The sequence below is a fragment of the Rhagoletis pomonella genome, unplaced genomic scaffold (genome assembly GCF_013731165.1).
Source record: "Rhagoletis pomonella isolate Grant_MI unplaced genomic scaffold, Rhpom_1.0 Rhpom_scaffold_01742, whole genome shotgun sequence".
In the NCBI taxonomy this organism is placed as follows: Eukaryota; Metazoa; Arthropoda; class Insecta; order Diptera; family Tephritidae; genus Rhagoletis; species Rhagoletis pomonella.
The window spans coordinates 15,589-35,641 of record NW_023460296.1 but is presented as its reverse complement, the minus strand read 5'-3'; the positions used below and the strand labels follow the sequence as shown (position 1 = coordinate 35,641).

At 34.5% G+C, this 20,053-nt stretch overlaps 2 protein-coding genes and 1 non-coding gene across 3 annotated transcripts; 2 read left to right on the top strand and 1 right to left on the bottom strand.

Annotated features, from left to right (window-relative positions):
• The first annotated feature begins 429 nt into the window (after positions 1-429).
• Positions 430-502, top strand: Trnar-ucg. The gene has a single exon. It is a non-coding gene; the product is annotated as a tRNA-Arg (tRNA).
• A 228-nt stretch (positions 503-730) lies between these two features.
• LOC118752684 (gamma-tubulin complex component 2 homolog) lies at positions 731-7,360 on the bottom strand. The gene is given in 13 exon segments (XM_036487563.1): positions 731-1,183; positions 1,537-1,641; positions 1,876-2,022; positions 2,987-3,161; positions 3,520-3,691; positions 4,919-5,081; positions 5,083-5,410; positions 5,476-5,729; positions 5,797-5,925; positions 6,051-6,536; positions 6,610-6,760; positions 6,836-6,988; positions 7,154-7,360. Coding segments are annotated over 13 exon segments (2,556 nt in total). The 5' UTR covers positions 7,219-7,360; the 3' UTR covers positions 731-955.
• Positions 7,361-16,333: 8,973 nt separating this feature from the next.
• Positions 16,334-18,375, top strand: LOC118752683 (vacuolar protein sorting-associated protein 33A-like). Its single transcript, XM_036487562.1, has 3 exons — positions 16,334-17,685; positions 17,747-17,878; positions 17,936-18,375. The coding sequence occupies exons 1-3, from the start codon at positions 16,423-16,425 to the stop codon at positions 18,338-18,340; spliced, it is 1,800 nt and encodes a 599-aa protein (XP_036343455.1). The 5' UTR covers positions 16,334-16,422; the 3' UTR covers positions 18,341-18,375.
• The last annotated feature ends 1,678 nt before the right edge of the window (positions 18,376-20,053 follow it).

Genomic DNA, 20,053 nt, shown 5'->3' with positions numbered 1-20,053 from the left:
CATTGCAATAAGCCTCGTAACCTCAAGTGTTTACAAAACCAGCCTTTGAGCGGGATCCTTACTCCAAGAATCAAAAAAAATGCGCGTACGCTTGGTTTGCATCGTATCAGTTATAATTACAAGATTTAGTAACAAAGAAAAATTACTGGGAAGTTAAAAAATGTAATTTTTTGCACAAAAAACGTCCGAACGTCAACAACATACAAAAAACGTCCAAATGACGTTAAAAAGATCTACCTGGCAACGCTGTTCATGTATACCAGCGATGCGCAGAGAGATTTTTCTAGAAAGCTTAAAAGAGCTTTGCCCGCGGGCAAGGCAGTGCTCATCAGTGATGTATATATACTATGCCACAACACAACGAACATCAAAAGAGCACATGTTTGCCGCTTTTGTATGTATTAGGCATTTAGCAAGAAACTGTCAGCTGGCCGTGTGGCCTAATGGATAAGGCGTCGGACTTCGGATCCGAAGATTGCAGGTTCGAGTCCTGTCACGGTCGCAAAAATTTAACTTTTGGAATTTTTTTTATATAACACATTATTTTATATTGCAACAATTACCTATTTGAAACAATTGAAGAAATTTTTTAAAATTAGGCATAAAAAAGATATCTAATGAAATAATGATTAATCAAATGCGTTCCAAGTTATGTGTTTTTATCTTGATTGCAATCATGAGTGCCCCATTTTTATTTAAAAATATATACATATATTTCTAAGCATGTAGCATAGATATCGATATTTTTCGTAACAAATTAATATGCTTTATTATTTGTGACATATGTATGTAGTTTCCCGTTAATTTTCAGGAATAGTTTATTAACAAGAGTGCTTAATAATAATAAAACATAAGGAATATCTATAAAAAAAAAAAACTTTTACTCAGAACGAGCTATAAATTGTGTTTTTCGAAATACTGTGAAAATTGGTTGCAAATATGTCACTTTGTGTGTTTATTGATGAGAAATCATCGAGTCTTTTGCACACAACTTATCCATTTGCTGATTATAAAATGAATTGAAGTTTATGCGATGCACTAGGTTTATAAAGCGATCCGATGGGTTATCTGATGCCACATCATTGATTTGTTTGAGGAGCCCAATTAATAATCCAGTAAATTCCAGATCAAAACGTTTTACCCGCTCTGAAAAGGTATCGTTCGGTGTTAAAGATGATTCCGACTTGAAAAAGAAAAAAATATTAAATTTCATAAATTAGATTTTGCAACTTATGTAAATCTATCTTTCCATAATTTAACAGGCAAAACAATAACAAATTGGGAAATTTTGGGACTATTTGTTCACATAAAATTCGCAATAAAGCTGAATATTTGGCCAACAAATTAGATATAAAATCGTTATTTACAAAATTGTACAAAACAGTATAAGCAAAATATTAGGAAATGTTTCACCTATAAGTGAATCCAAAAAAAAAATACATGTACATGTAAGAATTTATGAACATTTTTGTTAATGAACATAAAAAATATTCATATGCGTGTGACGGCTAAGATAAAGTGTGTATTTATTTATACCTGCTTCTGACTCGAAGAATCAACCTCCGAATCAGAATTTTCCTCGTCGTTACTGTCGCAAACCATGGACTTGAGCTCAGCGTCAAGAAATAATCGTTGGGATTTCTTTTCGAAGCATAGGAACAGAAGATTACAAGGAAAAAATATGCACATGTACAAGAAAGAAAATAGTAATTAAGAAAATCAAGGCATATCTCGCAAAATAATGAAATTCATGAGGTCTGTTATGAAAAGTGCAGACAACTTGGAAATTTGTTACCATATTTCGTATAGAAACTTTTCGGAATAACATTTAACAACATGAGTTATACGTAAAGGAAGCATTCGTGACGTACTTACCTGTATGAACTCACAAAATTTCAAGCAAATATTGCACAGCTTGAAAATTGAACGATTTAGCAACGTTGTGTCCGTTAGCATGCAATTCTTTAAGCAGGAGTCCAGAAAGTCCTGATGAAATGAAAGGACTTCATCTACGTTTTCAACCTAGATTTAAAATGGGTATGTTTAAAAATAAACAAATTACCTCTTTTTGCATGTATGGGCATGTACTATGCACACCTAGATCTAAAGTGAGCTAACTCAAAATTCAGCGAGGGAAATTTAACTGCTTGTGGATCGTACAGATTCAACGCAATTAATAAACAGGTATATCGTAGTTTTTTAGTTAATTTATATAATCGCAAAGAAAAAAATATTTCCATTAATTGGATGTAAGTCCTATGAATTCATTTATGCAAAAAAAAAATCGAAATTTTTTTTCAGTTGATCGCACTTTAGATCTAGGAGTGCGATATGAAAAGTGTCTAATCAAAATACGTTCTTTCGATTTTTGATAGTTTTTTAGTTTCTTTTTTATATTATCTTCGAGAGACGCCGCAGCGTAAAAACCACTTATCATGTTTAAAAAGTTGTATTTGAAAAAATGCAAATATTCTTTACCGGATCAAATCATATTTCCATTGATTGGTCATGAACATGAACAAATTTTCAACATTCTTGAAATGTTGAATAATTGAGCTGTCGTTTGTCGATTTTAAAAGGCCTAAATAAAAACAAGTTTTCTCTAACAAAAGTTTGTTCAAAATTACTATCAATAAATCCGTTGAGCAACAAAAGAAAATTAATTAAGGTGAAACCACTGAATAAAATAATAATATTTCTATATCTTTGGGGAATTTGTATGCTGCTACAACAACAACAACAACAACATTTCTATATTTCTACAAATCAAATAATACTATTTTAAATGAGAATTTATTCAAACTGTGATATTTCCATGACTACGCGACAAAATATGATATTGCAAAATAAAATTATTTTTTCTTGATTTACTTAATTCCTAAACAAATTTGCAAAGGTCATGGTTGCAGTAGATTGTTTAAGTAGTAAACATTCTTTTTTTTATAGTTTTATTAGACACTCTCATACATTACGTATTTATTTGTACCTTATTCATATTCTGTATAAAAATGTGCCAGTTAGGTTCGATAACTTCTATCATCATATAATATTCAAGATTTTGAACAGCATTCATCATACGTTGGCGCAATGTAAATGCTGAACGATAAAGCTCTGCAGCCTGTGGCGAAAACTTTTTGGCTATAGAGTTCTCCTTCCAAATTCTAAAATAATTCAAAAAGAATATTGCGAAAGAAATATTTAATATTAATCTAATTTTAAGTATACCCTTATGATATATTCGGTTTATTCCCTTAAACTCGAAAAAGCCTTGAAACTTTTGCTGAACTAGCAAAATTTATATTTCAAGATTTCCAGCTTTAAGGGAGCATTTACAATGTCTGTTTGGAGATGAGAACGTTTTTTTTTTTAATGTTGCCCTGTGTATAAATTCAACTTGGTGTGAAGTTTCGTGTTCCTAATGACATAAACAAGATATTTTCCTACTTCGAATCCAACTGAATCTTCATTCCAAGCTGATGTGTAAACACTTACGTTTTGAACTGATTCTCTTCAACTTACTTGCATAACTGTCGCTCAACATGTTTGCAATAGAATAACTGCCTAAAGAGCATTTGATATTTGGATATTGCTATGTGGTTCAGCACCAAAGAAACAGGCCATTTCACTTCGTATCTAAACGCAAAACATTCCAACCCATTTAAGTCCAGTCGGTCATGCAACTGCCAATACTCTGAAAGAAATTCCAAAAATAAATAAATAGTTTAGAAGTATCGTTTAACAAGTAGGGACATCACCTGTTATACACAAATTTTGGACTTAATTTAATAAAGACATTAAAGCAGAGATGCTCAACAAACTAACGTTGAACGAAATAAATCATCAATCGTTAACATCGAAACAAAATAAATCAACGAAAAGGTGTTGTTGTATGCCATTGCCAGCTCGCTATTAACACCTAGCACCTAAATGCATGCTATAACTTCAGCATTACGGATGGAATTTCTTTTCGTTAAAAACTAAAATAGAATTAGTTGTTTTTCTAGAGCCAAAATTTGGAATCTCTTATATAAGTTGATTTTTGGAACTTTACGGCCGGTTAAATAAAAAGTTTATCCTCCTAAAAGAAAACTTTGTTTTGCTTTTTATTTAACCGGCCGTAAAGCTCCAAAAATCAACATATATAACACAAGTAATTTTTAGCATAAAAAAACCGACTTAAAAATATATATAATAATAATAATAGATTGGCGCTTACACATATGTTAGTGTTTGGCCGAGCTTCTCCTCCGATTTGTGGTGTGCGCCTTGATGTTGTCACACAAAGCGGAGGGACCTACAGTTTTACGCCGACTCCGAACGGCGATTGTATTTTTATGAGAAGCTGTTTTTCATGGCAGAAATACACTCGGAGGTTTGCCATTGCCTGCCGAGGGACGACCGCTGTTAAGAAAAAACCTTTTTCTATATTTTTTGCGATGTTGCTTTGACCAGGGTTTGAACCCAGGTGCTGATGAGTGAAAGCGTGCACTGCTTACCACTACACCACATATATATATATATATGTATATAAATTTCATGATCCAATGATCGGATCTAAACCAAATTAGTATGGGACCACCTCTGAGACACTACCTTTCTATTGCAAAAAGAATTATCGAAATCGGTTGACGTGATCCAAAGTTATGCGGTAACATACATAACATGAAAAAAAGTAATATTCCGACGAACTGATAACCTCCTCCTTTTTTGGAAGTCGGTTAAAAATAGAATTATTTTGATAATTACATAAACGATAAAAAACTGAATCGTTTCAACAGAAACGATTACTTTATTTTGGTAAACGCTAAAATTAACGTTACAATGCATCCTTGCATTAAGGCCTATCATTTAATTTGAAATTTAATTAATTATTTTTTTTTTTTAATATATGTATGTATGTATAAATACTTCAACACACCTTCTTCATTATTCATGATTTTCGACATTTGTGTGACTAGGTCATATGTTAATAGTTCACAGTGTACATCGTCTTTATATGGATCATGTTTCGCAGATGACAAACGCAATGTGAGTCCCAGCAAGTTTTCCAATGTCATTGGTAACACTTTATCAACATTTTTTTGTAAGCTCATCCTCACATGCATCCATAAATTGCGTGATAAAGTCACCTTGGTGTAATAATAAATACCGTTTAACTGACATTAGATGCCCCATCAAGTCATTTTCCTTAAGCAATACTTCTAGGAGATTCTTAGAAGCGAATCTATATGCATTCTGAATAACATTGATGTGATTTTGATTTGTGGGCGAAAACTGCAAATTCATTGATTGCGGTGGAGTGACTTTCTTGCCACACTGACGAATAACATTCAAGTACTTGCCAGTACGGAGTATTATATCCGAAACCTTTTCCAGAAAACATGGTATACGTTCACGACGTATTGTATAACTATAAAAGAATTGTATTAACAAATACACATGTATGTTTAGTGATTATTACATTTTATCATTTACCGTTTTTCCCAATAATCAGCTGAATAATGATCAGGCAACTCTTCGCGACGAATAACCTCATTGTCTTCGACTAAAAATTCTTGTTGTGGATCGCAAATTACTCCCTTTTGGACCCACAATTGCAATATTTCCATGTAAGGAACTGCCGCTAATTGCGTTAATTGAATGACAAATTTTTGTGATTCTTCGTCACCAGTCAGAGCGCTGATTTTATTAAATAGAAGCGTCAAGGCTTGGCCACCACGTAGCTCGTTCTGTTAGCACAAAAACATCAACTTTAACTTTAAACTATCTTCATTAGCTTTCATAAAACAACATTACCACCAAAATGTCCGAAACTGCACCTGCCAAGACTTCCATGGTATTTAGAGTGGGACGCACATAAAACAACATTTTATGGACCGTTAAGTTACCAGCATTTAATTCCGACTCTAACTGTGCTAACAGCAACTATATAAAAGTAAACAATATACATATGTATGCATAATGTATGTATAAAATTATATAGTATTTCATTTAGGAGAATAAAGCATTAGTGAAAACCAATATTTAGCTAAACCAGAAAATCTATTTACATAATAATCATGTATTATACTCCTCAGAGCTTCACTCAAAGCTTGTAGCACTTGCCCGCAATCTGAGAAGCTCGCATTTTGTATGAACTGCTCAACACACGTGTAGTATGATGCTAAAGGTAACATCTCCTGAGCGATATCTCTTAGTGAACTGTGGATCTGCTCGGATATCTTAAATTTAAGACCACCACTCTGCCCACTTTCTTCGGATGTTATGTATGAGCCACGCATACCTGTTAAACAGTATATAAGGTCGTACAGAAGCAACGTTTCTTGGCTGTTGATAGGTATCGCGCTGATATTGCTTTGTTGAAATTGAAGATTATCTACCGTCTGGAAGTCCCAAAGCGCATCATTACGTTGTTTGTTACATGTTGGAAAAAGCGACGAAGTTGGCGAATGTCCTCCTACAATATTCGTTATAGAATTATTTTGCGTTTGGCGTGTATGGCCTCCAGTAGCTGCCTGCACCACTCTCTCCTTGATCTAATAAAAATATTATACATTGAGCCGCATGAGGCAACTTGGTTGTAATAAATGTGTATGTAGATAGACACACCTCTGATACACTGTCTGGAGTGACAGTTTCAAACATTTTCTTACTTAATAATGGGGTTGAAGTAGATATGTCTTTCTTGCGCATTGACTGCATTATGTTTGACTCAGAATAGTGATTCAGAAAATTTAGCAAACAATAAAACGGGTCTTTTCTATAGATGCAAAAGAAAAACGGACCATGTTAACTGAAATAAAAATATACATACATAAATGGGTTCGAAACTTACTTTTCCAACAACTTGGCTACCTCCAATAGATGTTCCTCAGCCTTCGGTTGGTTTTTTGAAATTATTTCTAGAATTTTCAATAATTTGCGATTGGAGCGTTTCTCTTTTGTTGTACGAAATTCCCGCAAGACATCGTCCGCACTAAAAGTCGCACTGCAAAGGATATGGCCTTTTGAATATGCAAAATCATTTCAGAACTATTATGTGCATTTGAAAACCCGCTAATTTGTAAATAACAAAAAAAGCATTAATGCTACTACTGCCAGCAACAAAAATGTATGAAACATCTGCCACAAACAAAGCGCCGTAGTTCCTTACTTTGAATGCTGGATAAGCATTTTCAATGCTGCTCGCATAGGATCTTTAGAAGACTCCACATCCATTGTATGATTTCCTTCAGAGTACAGCTTTCTGTTTAAAATATTTGTTCATTAAAAAACAAATCTGGATAAATATATTTCAGCGTCATCCAAAAACATCCGGGCATTGAATCGAATATGCGGCATAAGGGCCCTGTCACACGATCAGTAATTATCACGATATTTCGATCGTGATCCATATTGATGGATTGATGGATCGCGCACGAATGCATGAACGAAAGACACAAGCTCACGTAAGAACAAGAGAGTGAAAAAGTCCATGAACCAAAAAGACAAGATCAAGCGGGCTAGCCCGTTAGAATCGCATTTAGGAAAAAAGTTGAAAAGTTGAGTTTGTTTACATTTCTTCGTTGTTTACAATTTGGTGGTGGCTTTTTACTGCAATTTTCTTCATTTTCACTTGTGACAACGTGTGTACACATAAGATAAAGAATAATTTAACACAACGGCATGATTTATAGAAGAATTTGCATAATAAAAATGATTTTTCATGTGTTCAACAATTTCGCGGTTTTCTCCGTTCTCTTCGTTGTGTCTTTCGTTCATGGAAAAAGTCGATTTTTTTAGCGGGTTCTACGCCATCTTGTTTCACTGGAAGACGAGCGAAAAGTAAACAAAGCAAACAAACCAACGAAAACCAAAATTAGCCAAAATTATTGTCAGCCACTTTAAACGCACAATTTAGGTAAAATGATGCAACAAAATGTTTTAAAATGTGTTGTCATGTTGAATTAACTCTTCTTTACTTGAATAAAAGTGTAAAATAGTGGTGCTTGTGATGTAAACAAACGCTCAGCTGACGAACCCGCTTTCGCAAACTTTTTTCTCAAAACCAGTTACAAATACAACGTCGCGTTCTTACGTGATCTTGTATTTTTGTTCATGGCACGAATGCTACATGTTCAATATTTATCGCGTCAGTATTTGCATAATTTTTGTGCTGAATGCTTATTATGACGCAAGAAACTGTTTTTATTTTGTACGTATAATTTACAGATAATGCATTCCACATATATTTTAAAATTTCCAATGTTAATTAAAGTTTGTTTTGAAAGATTTTAAGCCCCGAGAGCGAAGGCACAGCCGATCTTCGCATTATGAGAGTAAAAGATGTACTGACGAAATGTATGGATCGCGTTTTGAAAGTGCTACACGTTCAATATTTATTGACGGTATTGCGATCCACGATCCAGATTTCAAAATTTTTAGAAGTTTTGCGATATGGATCACAATCCATCAATACTGCATCCTACACCGTCAAAAAATATCGCGATACTTGGATCACGTCAATAAATACTGACCGTGTGACAGGGCCCAATTAAAAACAACTAGGGAAAAATCGACACCATCAAGGCATGAACCAAAAAGACAAGGGCTACGTTTCTTTATACATTCCGGATAATCTCATTTCACAGCCAGAATAAACAGAATGTGTTTGAAATATACGTTAACATATCATCAGGAACGTTCTAAAGAATAAGTAAACAAAAAAGATTATTCCAAACGTTCAGAATGAATAAAGAAATTCAGCCAAGATCACGCGGGCAGGAGACTAGCCCGTTAGAATCGCATTAAGGAAAAAAGTTGAACGATTTTGACATTAGCCGTTTATTTCCATTTCTTCGTTGTTTACAATTTGGTGGTGGCTTTTTACTGCAATTTTCTTCATTTTCGCTTGTGACAACGTGTGTACACATAAGATAAAGAATAATTTAACACAACGGCATGATTTTTAGAAGAATTTGCATAATAAAAATGATTTTTCATGCGTTCAACAATTTCGCGGTTTTCTCCGTTCTCTTCGTTGTTTACTTCTTACAGCAAAGATGGCGTCGAGATTTCGGCAGCTAGAAAATAACTTTTTTCGTTCTTTCCGTCCCGCGTGATCTTGTGTCTTTCGTTCATGCCATCAAGGTATTAAGCTCGTCGGCGATTTCAAGCATCCGTTGTTGGTTACCCCAGCCACCGAGGCAATCGGAGATCGTCGTGTCACACGTACTTGTTGTCGGCTCGTGTTGATGGAAAATCAAAAATTTTTGATTTTCCATCAACGCGACCGCTTGACAAGCGGTCTGTTTGATAGTGGCGCAAAGCGTTGACAAGCATTAGTGTGTTAGTTTGTTGTGATATGTAAAATGAGCAAGTTCGCGGAAGATAAAGCTTTTACGTTGCGGTTTATTGAAATTGCAAATGGTGTTGACGCTTTATGCTTGAGTGTCGCCGGGCAAGCTTCAAGCACCCGACATTCAACCCGACACTCACACATGTACTCGTTGCTGGGGTAACCAACAACGGATGCTTGAAATCGCCGACGAGCTTTACTCCAAGAATGATAGAATACAAGATTGCGCCGTCCTGGGCGTGACATTTGTGTACCACAAGTAAACAAAGAATAGAGCAAAAAGAAGAACGAGTTGAAACACCCAAAGCAGTTCACTTTACTGCGAAAAACGTGTTTTAATTTTGCTAAATGCGAAAATATTGCATTTTTCACCTAATCTGTTAGAGAACAGTGAACATTGTAGTGCACTCCATTGCTTTGCAATTGAGGCTGCTTCAGCAAACGTTTTAGTGCACTCCATTGCTTTGCAATTAATGCTGCTGCAGAAAACTGCGGGTCTGATTAGTTAACTAGCTAATGGAGGCTGCGTGGAGCAGAAACAAAATCATTGTGAGGAAATGCTTTTAGTGTAATAATAGAGAAACATTTCGGGAACGGCTTTGCCGTGCACTATGTACACAAAATGCAGCGATTCGTCCCAGCGCTACACTTGCATCTACACTTCTTGCATCTTGACGGTTGCCGCAATTTAACACACAGCACTTCATTGTATTAGTTTTTACGCAGTCTTCAACTCAAAAATTACTCACAAATTGCAAATTAACACGATTTAAACTGATTTTTCACTTATAATTCAAATATCTCTTTCGCTGATTTGTAAAGAAAGGTTTATTTACAAGTTACCACAACTGTCAAAATCGGCAAAACCAAAGTAGCGGTACCACTGACGGCGCCACCTTTGTTCGCTGCACCGTGGCTTTACTCAAATCAGTACTCATGAACGAAAGACACAAGCAGTGTTGCCATTTTAGTCGTTTTCCGGCTAGATTTAGCCGGTTACGATAGCAAACAGCCGGAGAAATTTCGATTTAGCCGGCAGCCGATTTGTTAGCCGTTTCGCAGAAAAAAATTAGCCGTTTTTAGCCGGTTTTGCTATTTGCCTTGTTTTCTTAAATTTCAAATATGTATATATGTTGCTGAGAGCTTATTTAAATTCCAAAAAACCGAATGCCAACTTGAATTAAAGGAACCAACACTGAAGTGACTAAAAATGAAAATAAAAGAGCACAAATTTCTATGTAAAGCAAAACTCTCTGGGAATCCTTCGAGACATCTGCCGGTCATATGACCGGTCATCTAAATGGGAGATCTGCCGTCTTTTGGCATCATATTTTACATCAGGATTCAAGGGATTTCTGAAAAATCTGACCAGTTCTTTGTGTAACTGTGATTTTGCACCCCTCGGTTGATGTTAACTTAAGGTCGTTGTTTTACTGCCTTAAAATTGAAGGGAAATTTTTACTGCGTTTTTTATGTGTATTGGTTTATATTTGAGTGTATTGAGAATCGGTCAGTCTGAAAAGGCCTTGTAGGCAGTGTTGCCGCGAAATTCCTTTTAAAAAAGGGCTAAAAAAAGTCGTTGTGGCTAAAAATGGTAGCTAAAATTGTTTACTTACATATACATATATAAGTATACACGCAAACATTTTTAATAAGTAATGGTATATAAAAACAAATGAACTCTGAAAAAAAAGCTAATATTTTATCCAGCCAAAAACCTTTTTGTATAAAAGGGAAAATATACGACACCAGCTTGCTGGTTCCACCAAGTGATTGTACCATCAGGCTCGAAGCATATAACTTACTACCATGCTGGTATAATATTTATTTCTTTACAAATGAGGTCGAGGAAAGATCGAAATGTTTAGAGCCGAAAGTTCATAATTTTTCTAGCATTTTGTTAAGCATAATTTTTTTTTTTAATTCACAACTGCAATATCGTGAACTTAATCTTCCACAAACACGGCTTTGACTCAGATAGTGCAAGAAATTTCCGCCAAAATACTTTTTACTTAGAAAATTGAGCTAATTTCACCACTCACGCCATCAGCATGCTGGCACAATCACACCACAAGAACATACACGGTCAATCGACTTGATGGGTCATTTAACAAAATTAGCATATTACGGGCCGTAAACTTATCTATTTTAAACTATAGTTAAACTATAGTGAATAGATAAGTTAACAGCCCTAACACTTTTACAGTATGTATGTATAAAATGTATAAAAGCGTAAGGAATATACAATACATATATGAACATATATATATCAGTCTTTCATGGTTTAAAAATTCATCTTAAAAAAATTTCAATTTGTCAATTTCAAAAAATCATTCAACAAATTAAAAAAAAAAGAAACAAATTAAGCATATACAACTTTTCATGCCAAGTATGAATAAATTCTCTAAAGGGCTAAAAAAAGGGCTAGGGGCAATTTTAAATTTATGTGGCCAAAAAAAGTATGAGGTAGCTAAATCTAGCCACCAAAGGGCTACAACGGCAACACTGCTTGTAGGGAAGACAATAGGTTTGTTCGTCGAAAATCCAGGGAGAATTATCACTCAAAATATCAGATAGGAAGAAAAATGCTCCCAAACTCTCTCTCATGTAGAGAAACCCATGAGAAAAATATAGTAAGGTAGAACCGCTGAGAGTCAATTTTAAATTCTTGACGTTTCCAAACAATTTAATTTTTAAATTTACTCACAAACTCACACACACATTTTCATTTTCAATCTCAAGCAACAACAACAAAGTGTCCACAGTTGCATTTCAAACAAAAGAAATATGTATAGAATTTTTAAAATTCTTTCAGAGGGGCAAAAAAGAGGATCTACGTGTATATATCTTGTCACTCTGACTTTCTTCAACATACGTTTCAATTTCTTTGTCGGGTTTACTATATCGACTCTGGTTGAGATTGCATTCCGATTAAGAATACAGTTTTTTTGCCGAGTACCTTGCAAATCATTGGAATTAACTAAATTAATTAAGTAAACAAGTATTAACTTACATTTTTCATTTTAAAATCGCTCAAGTTTGTAAATTTTTAAATTTAACGAACTTGTTTATTCAAATTATCGTCGACAAAAAAGCCAACCATGTGCCACAATCATATGTTTTTCCTAATTGCAAATTCTTGCTGGCAAAACTTTTTCCGGCTCGAATTTGTAACTTCTCTCCAAGAAATAGTCTTTTTACTCGTGATTTATTTAAATGAAACATGTGAAATTTAGTTGAAATATTTTAGCCGTTTTTAGCCGGTTTTATTTGCCAATTTAGCCGGTTCGTCCAAAAAGTTCTGGCAACACTGGACACAAGATCACGTAAGAAAAAGAGAGTGAAAAAAGTCGATTTTTTTAGCGGGTTCTACGCCATCTTGTTTCACTGGAAAACGAGCGAAAAGTAAACAAATCAAAGAAAACAACGAAAACCAAAATTAGCCAAAATTATTGTCAGCCACTTTAAACGCACAATTTAGGTAAAATGATGCAACAAAATGCTTTTAAATGTGTTGTCATGTTGAATTAACTATTCTTTACTTGAATAAAAGTGTAAAATAGTGGTGCTTGTGATGTAAACAAACGCTCAGCTGACGAACCCGCTTTCGCAAACTTTTTTCTCAAAACCAGTTACAAATACAACGTCGCGTTCTTACGTGATCTTGTCTTTTTGGTTCATGATCAGTACTTGTACTTGTATCAAACAAGGTATCGATACCTTCTCAGTATCCCTGCAAAAATCGTTGGACCATGTAGTCTATTTGTGGTAAATTGGAGTACGTACAAAAGTGTGCCTCTGTCATGCTGTAGCGAACCAACTCGTGTCTCTGCGCCAGCTTATTGTTTTTATCCGATCACTGCTCGGGTTTTAACGAAATGTGATTGAAGTTGATCATTTGAAAGCACATTTGCATGTCTGGCTGTAGCTGAACGTGTAGAAATGCTCGCTGTTAGTTCTTAGCTCCCAGCATGTTCGGGTTCGAATGCCGTCAGAGGCAACATGTAATTTTTAATTTTTGTCTTGGTTTTTATTAATTTCGAAAAAGCATTTGAGAAGTGAAGAACAAAAGCGTGTACAAACGAAAAAATATAACAACAATGCCATTGTTGGGATGGAGTATATGGTCCTGCCCTAGGACATCGCAATGTTAATTGGACCATATTTTTTATATGAATTGTGGTTAATTTTGGATTACTCTTTGGTCCTTAGGGAGTACTCTTTACATGCATGCATGGAGTAGTCGCGATTTTTGCAGGGATCATATAACTACGAATTTGCATATTTTTCAACATTATTGTATTATTTTTTTCACAAAAAATATGAGTTTTTACAGCATTATTTATCTATTAATATTTTGTCATAAAAAAATTTAAGACAACAATTATTTTGTATAGTATTTGATTTCAAAAACAATAGAATATGTTTTGACAAGATTAATAGATATCGTCGATGTTTTTGTAGAACCGCCCATCGCCCAATTGCAAAACCGCCTATCTTACGGCACTCAAATTTTACAGTAGAGCGAAAAAAACGGTTTATTCTTTGAAGGCATTGCCTTGATAGGCGGTTTTTCTCTAGCTATTATTTTACAAATCTGTTGTTTTAGTATCGATTTAACAATTTGTATGCATAAATCTCGATGCCTGGATTTCAGGGTTACCAAATCTCATTTTTGCCAACACGGCGATTTAGGCGGTTTTGCAACTGGTCGATGGGCGGTTTTGCAAAAACATCGACGATATAGTTTTTTCATATAAAATAAGTTTAAGAAAATAATTCCTTTTTGTTATATTTCGCAAAAACATTAACTTTTCCTAGTGTTTTCCTAATAAGTGGTTTCGAAACTTTGATGTAGTTATACCTGTTTTTGAGAAAAGCCTCTCGCAAAGGACAGATGACCCAACAACTTATGTATAGACGGGCTTGCTTATATAGCTGCGGAAATGTAGTCCGCATATCTTCCCATTCCTCTAATGAGTTGCTTTTCAAAGAAGAACTGAAGCATAATAACATACTTAGGGTTTACACCGGACAATATTGTCAAGACAATTATGTCAAAATGATGTGTTTTGTTGTAATATGAATTCGCCGTGTTTACAACAAACATATCATTTTGACATAATTGTCTTGACAATACTGTCTGGTGTAAACCCTAAGTTAGTTAGGGTTTGCACCAGACAATACTGTCATAACAAAAGCAATACATGCACACTTTTTCAACTAATAGGGGTCTTCATCAAAGGTGATAAACTTTTGATAAACTTGATAAAGTAATAAGTTTATCATTTTGATAAATGAACTGTCAAACTTTGTATGGAAATCTATTTAACCAATGTTTATCACTTTATCAAACGATTTTGGTGGATAAACGCATAAATTTCAGCAAAATTCTACTCTGACAAGTTGCCAGGTGGTAGATTTTGTTACGAACACAAAAAAAGAAAATTTGCACAACGGACGAGGTATGAATGAAACGTAACTAGCCAAATAAGTTGAATAATAAACAATTTTGTGCAATTGTTTACCAAGGTACGTCATGAAAGAAAGCGGATAAACTGATAAATTAAAGCAATTTATCCCTGGTAATTCCCTAGGGTGGGGTAACAACCACTAAAAAAGGTGCGGAAAAGTCGGGAGGGGTACCAAACGAAGCGTTTCGGCCCCCCCTAATAACAATCCGGAGGGGGGGGGGGGATAATATTATTAACCATTTAAAAGTTATGAATAAAAAACTTTTGTTAAATTTCGTTGTTTTCTATGGGCAATTACACCGACAAAGATTCACTAAATCACCTGTTCTCACTTTTTCAACACTATTAAAATATATAATTTAACTTATTTATTAAAGAAACACATAGTTTTATCAACCTAAGATAGATTATTTTGTTATTAAAAAGAAGTTGACAATCTTTGCGAGCTGAAACGCGAGATTCCAAAATAGCTATAGTGCTGCCACTGTATTAGTATTTCGTAATAATTCACTTTTCCTTATGAGATGTGTGCACTGTTCAATGCTTTTCGGTATCTTCTTTCGTTTAATATATATATAAATAATGAAAATTTTTAATAAAAAATCGCGCGATTTTTTATTAAAAATTTTCGTCTGCGGCGCTTTTTCCATAAAAATCAATATTTCGATAAATAATGAAAATTTTTAATAAAAAATCGCGCGATTTTTTATTACAAATTTTCGCTTGCGGGGCTTTTTCCATAAAAATCAATACTTCGATAAATAATGAAAATTTTTTAATTTGCATAAAAATCAATACTTCGATAAATAATGAAAATTTTTTATAAAAAATCGCGCGATGGTAAAGCGAAATTTGCTATTATATTTTGGTTACAATATCTTTAGATGAAAGTAAAAAGAAGAAGAAGAAGTGTATAGTGTAAATTGAGTATAATAGCGCAAAGAAATGTGAAATAAAGTGGCAATACCCACGATTTGAGGTTATAATAATTTTTTATTAACGAAATATATAAAATAAAAGTGAATAAATGATTTGGTTTGCATAAAAAATAACCGGAAACGTTTTAGTAGTGTTTTAAAAGTGGAAACTGGTGATTTAGTGCATTTGCTCATAGAAAACAACGAAATTTAACAAAAGTTTTTTGTTCATAACTTTTAAATGGTTAATAATATTATCTCCCCCTCCGGATTGTTATTAGGGGGGCCGAAACGCGTCGTTTGGAACCCCTCCCGACTTTTCCGCACCTGTTTTAGGGGTTATTACCCCACCCTAGAGAATTACCTTATCCCTTTATCACTTTATATGAAGACCCCTAATAAATTCATACATTTCCATACATTGCGTTTTTGACAACTAATACGTATTTCTTTATTGTCTTGACAGCTTTGTACACGCGCTGTAAGTTTTGCGCTTCTGATACAAGTACATTTTCTTCGATAATGGGAATCGTTGTAAAAAGTATCGAGTACAAAAGTACTTGGTAAATTGAGAAAAGTATCGAGTATGTACTTGGATGTACTGTATCGATTCATCCCTAAAAACAACAGAACGCCTTTTATTTTTACCTTCAGCGGGATAATTGTTACTATATACTATCTTTATTGCGATCAAATGTTTCAATATTTGCAGAGTCAGCGTGTAAATATTCAGTTACTTCAAGAATCCGCTTGTAATGAGATTGTTAATCTCTTGGAGCTCATTGATGGTCCCAAATTGCTGTTATTGGATGAAGAAATACTGGGCCCTCTTGGTTTGGTGGCCTCACCAAACCTGTTTTCTGAACGGAGTGTTAAATTACTAAAATTCGGTGTTGAAACACAGCTACCGCGCGATGCCTGTAATGTAATATACGTCGTTAGATCACAACTCTGCCTAATGGACATATTAGCCGATCATGTAAAAAAAAATCTAGATAAAAATCGGCAATTTCACATTTATTTTGTACCAAGAAGGTCCTGCTTGTGTATCAAACACTTGGAGAATTTAAAAGTTTATGATAATTTTACCCAAATAAAAGAATTGGAGTGGAATTTCCTGCCCGTAGACAATGACATTGTTTCAATGGAAATGTCTTTCGCTTTCCGCGATGTTGAAGTAGATGGTGATCCGACAGTCTTGTATCAGGCAGCTGTAGGCTTGGTACAATTACAACGTCTCTATGGACGTATACCAAAGATTTATGGGAAAGGCGCCAATTCGCAAAGGGTTTGGGAGCATGCAAAACAATTAGGCGCGGAGGAAAAGATTTGGAATGGCGATAAAGGGCTAATAGATCAAATTATACTTCTGGATCGCTCCATTGATATTCTTAGTGGTTTAGCTACTCAACTAACATATGAAGGATTAATCGATGAATTTTTCGGAATTAAAAATAACCAACTTTCATTACCTGCTGAACACTTTACCTCACGCGCAGAAGAACAAAGCCCAGCACAGCCTCAACTTGTATCCGGAAAAAAGACTATCTTTTTGAATTCAGGAGAAAAGTTATACGCCGAATTAAGAAATAAAAACTTTAATGAAGTTGGCAAAATTCTTTCTCGGAATGCGCGTGAAATTAGTTCCCAAATGAATACAAATGCGCAAGATGCATCTGTACAAGATATGAAACGCTTTGTAGACAAATTGCCGGCTTTGTTGGCACAAAAACAGTCTGTGGCAGTGCATACTTCGATAGCTGAATTAATCCGAAAAGAACTAGATGCGTTCGATTTTTCTGACGATCTTGCGGCCGAGCAAGAGTTTATGATGTGCGAAGACATAGATAAAGCCAGTGCCTATATTGAAGGCTTAATTGCAAAAAAAGCAGACATCCGGAGAGTTTTGCGTCTGTTGTCTATGCAATGCGCGGCCGCCTCGGGGTTCAAAGAGAAGGTCAATATTGAATAAGTAAGAAAAACCGTTGTTACAAAATAAATTCAAATTCTTCATTTAGGTTTTAAATTATTACAAACGCGAGTTGGTTCAGGTATATGGTCTTCATGTTCTGCTGAAAATAAGCAATCTGGAAAAGGCTGGTCTTCTTTACACTCAGTCGGAATCACGCTCTTACGCAGTGCTGCGCAAGGTAAATTTTAATCAAATCAAAATTCGGAATATGTAATACACCATCGCCTTCTTTCAGACTCTTAATTTAACAGTAGATGACGTTGTGGAAGTGGAGCCAAAAGATATAAGTTATGTACACAGCTTTTATGCACCTCTCACTGCTCGTATTATCGAACAGACTATAAAACCGTTAGGGTGGCAATCATTGAAAAGTCAAATAAATAATTTGCCAGGACCAACATTTGAAGACTTTCAAGCACAGTTAATATGTATTGGAGGTCGTCACAATTCCTCTACTCCAATCGAAGGTTCAGCTCTCAACATTCCTCGCGTCATTATGATATTTTTCATAGGTGGTTGTACATTTGCGGAAATAGCAGCGCTCAGATTTCTTTCGCAGCAGGAAGATAACAATGTTGAATTCGTTATAGCAACTACAAAAATTATAAATAAGCATACATTTATTGATTGTTTAATGTAATAAATCTGCAATTTACTACTTATGTATGACATACATATCGTCGTTTAAAGTACAAAAACCGCGTATCAACAAAATGCAAAGCCGCGTATCAAGATAATGCAAAACCGCGTATGTCGAGTTGCATAAATTATTTTCTAGAGAGGAAAAACACTCATATTTCAAAATGGTTCTCATTTTTGTAAAGCGATCGCATTTCTAGGATAATAAGGATTGAGCCAAGAGCTTGTGTGAGTAAACCCAATTTTTGGCAGCAAATGTCAGTTACTCCGTTTTACAGAATGACGATACGCGGTCGTCGTTTAAAGCACAAAACCGCGTATCAAAAAAATGCAAAACCACGTATCAAGATAATGCAAAACCGCGTATTTTAGGTTGCATAAATTATTTTCTAGAGAGTTCGTTTGCAGAACGACGATATACATACATATTATAACTACGGTGACCATAAATATGGATTCAAAATGAAGGACAATTTTTCAAAAATATGCCTACATATATTTACGTAGTATAAAAATATCAAGAGTATTTATGATTCTAAATTCTTAATACATTTTAAACTTTAAAAACGAATCACGTTTTCTTAATCGATAATAATCTTCTTCTACATGAATATTTATAAAAGTATAGTAAAACATATTATAATTACAATAGCTTGCACGAAAAGTGTAAATCTTTAAAAGATTATTTTATAGGCAAATTTTGAGTCGTCCAAAACGAAAACAATGCCCTTTTTTGTTTTTTGGTACTTTTCGCAGTTATTTGTCAAAAATCTACGTCATGAATCGATGTAAACGACGAGTTACAAAGGTATTTATGTGCCCTTTACAAAAATATATAATTTGTGCAGATTGCGCTTCATAGAATCTACATTTCTAATCCGCTTTTCATTGTCTTGGGATCAAAATTTACTGTAATAATATACATCATTTATCGAATTTTTAAACTAATGAAAAAAATAATCAAATAAAACTGCGTATTTGATTGAAACCCTTACTTTTTTCGATTTTGACGACAAAATGCAAATGGTCGCCTGTAGCACTAATAATTTTCATGCAAGTCGCCACAAGTTATATATTTTGGTAAGAGGCACATCAATACCCTTCGAGCTGTAAGTCGCTTACGTTGATTGGGAGATTTTATCATGAGATATTGAAGAAAAGCTACGAAAAGTACCAAAAAACACTTTTTTGAAAAAATCTATCCATTGTCCGATAATTTTAAAATAACGAATAAAATGCGGGACAAATGCAGGGCATTTGGAAAAAATCAGTACATTTTCAGGTTTTTTAGGTTTGAAAAAGTACGCAGGACCGACCTTTGAAAAACAGTACGGTCCTGCAAAAAACAGAACGGATAGTCACCGTAATTATAACGTATGATGATGTATAGACGGAAAAAAATTGAATTGGTTACAAATGTTTTTGACCATCCACTGGAGGAAATTTCAGGAAAGTAAATTTTTTTTTGGTAAAAATTTTCCAATACGGAACCAGGCTTTCAAAAAAAATAAAAATGAGCGGGTGTAGAGCTGGTCGCCCTGATTCTAAATTTGCCCCTTCCGGAGGCTTTTAGTTTTTAAGTAATTTGCATTTAAAGTTGCTAAAAATGTTGAATTCAACCTAACCTCAGTATATCCAGTAAACAAACTTAGCTATTTTTTTTCACCAAGTTTGGTCCCCATAAAGGACTAGTGTTGCAAGCAACGCTTTTTCG

What these genes read in the sequence shown, in the direction of transcription:
- LOC118752683 (XM_036487562.1), top strand. Translation starts at nt 16,423, where the DNA reads ATGTTTCAATATTTGCAGAGTCAGCGTGTAAATATTCAGTTACTTCAA. An exon ending in CCTCGGGGTTCAAAGAGAAG is followed by an intron (nt 17,686 to 17,746) that starts GTCAATATTGAA and finishes TTCTTCATTTAG; the next exon opens with GTTTTAAATTATTACAAACG. An exon ending in CTTACGCAGTGCTGCGCAAG is followed by an intron (nt 17,879 to 17,935) that starts GTAAATTTTAAT and finishes GCCTTCTTTCAG; the next exon opens with ACTCTTAATTTAACAGTAGA.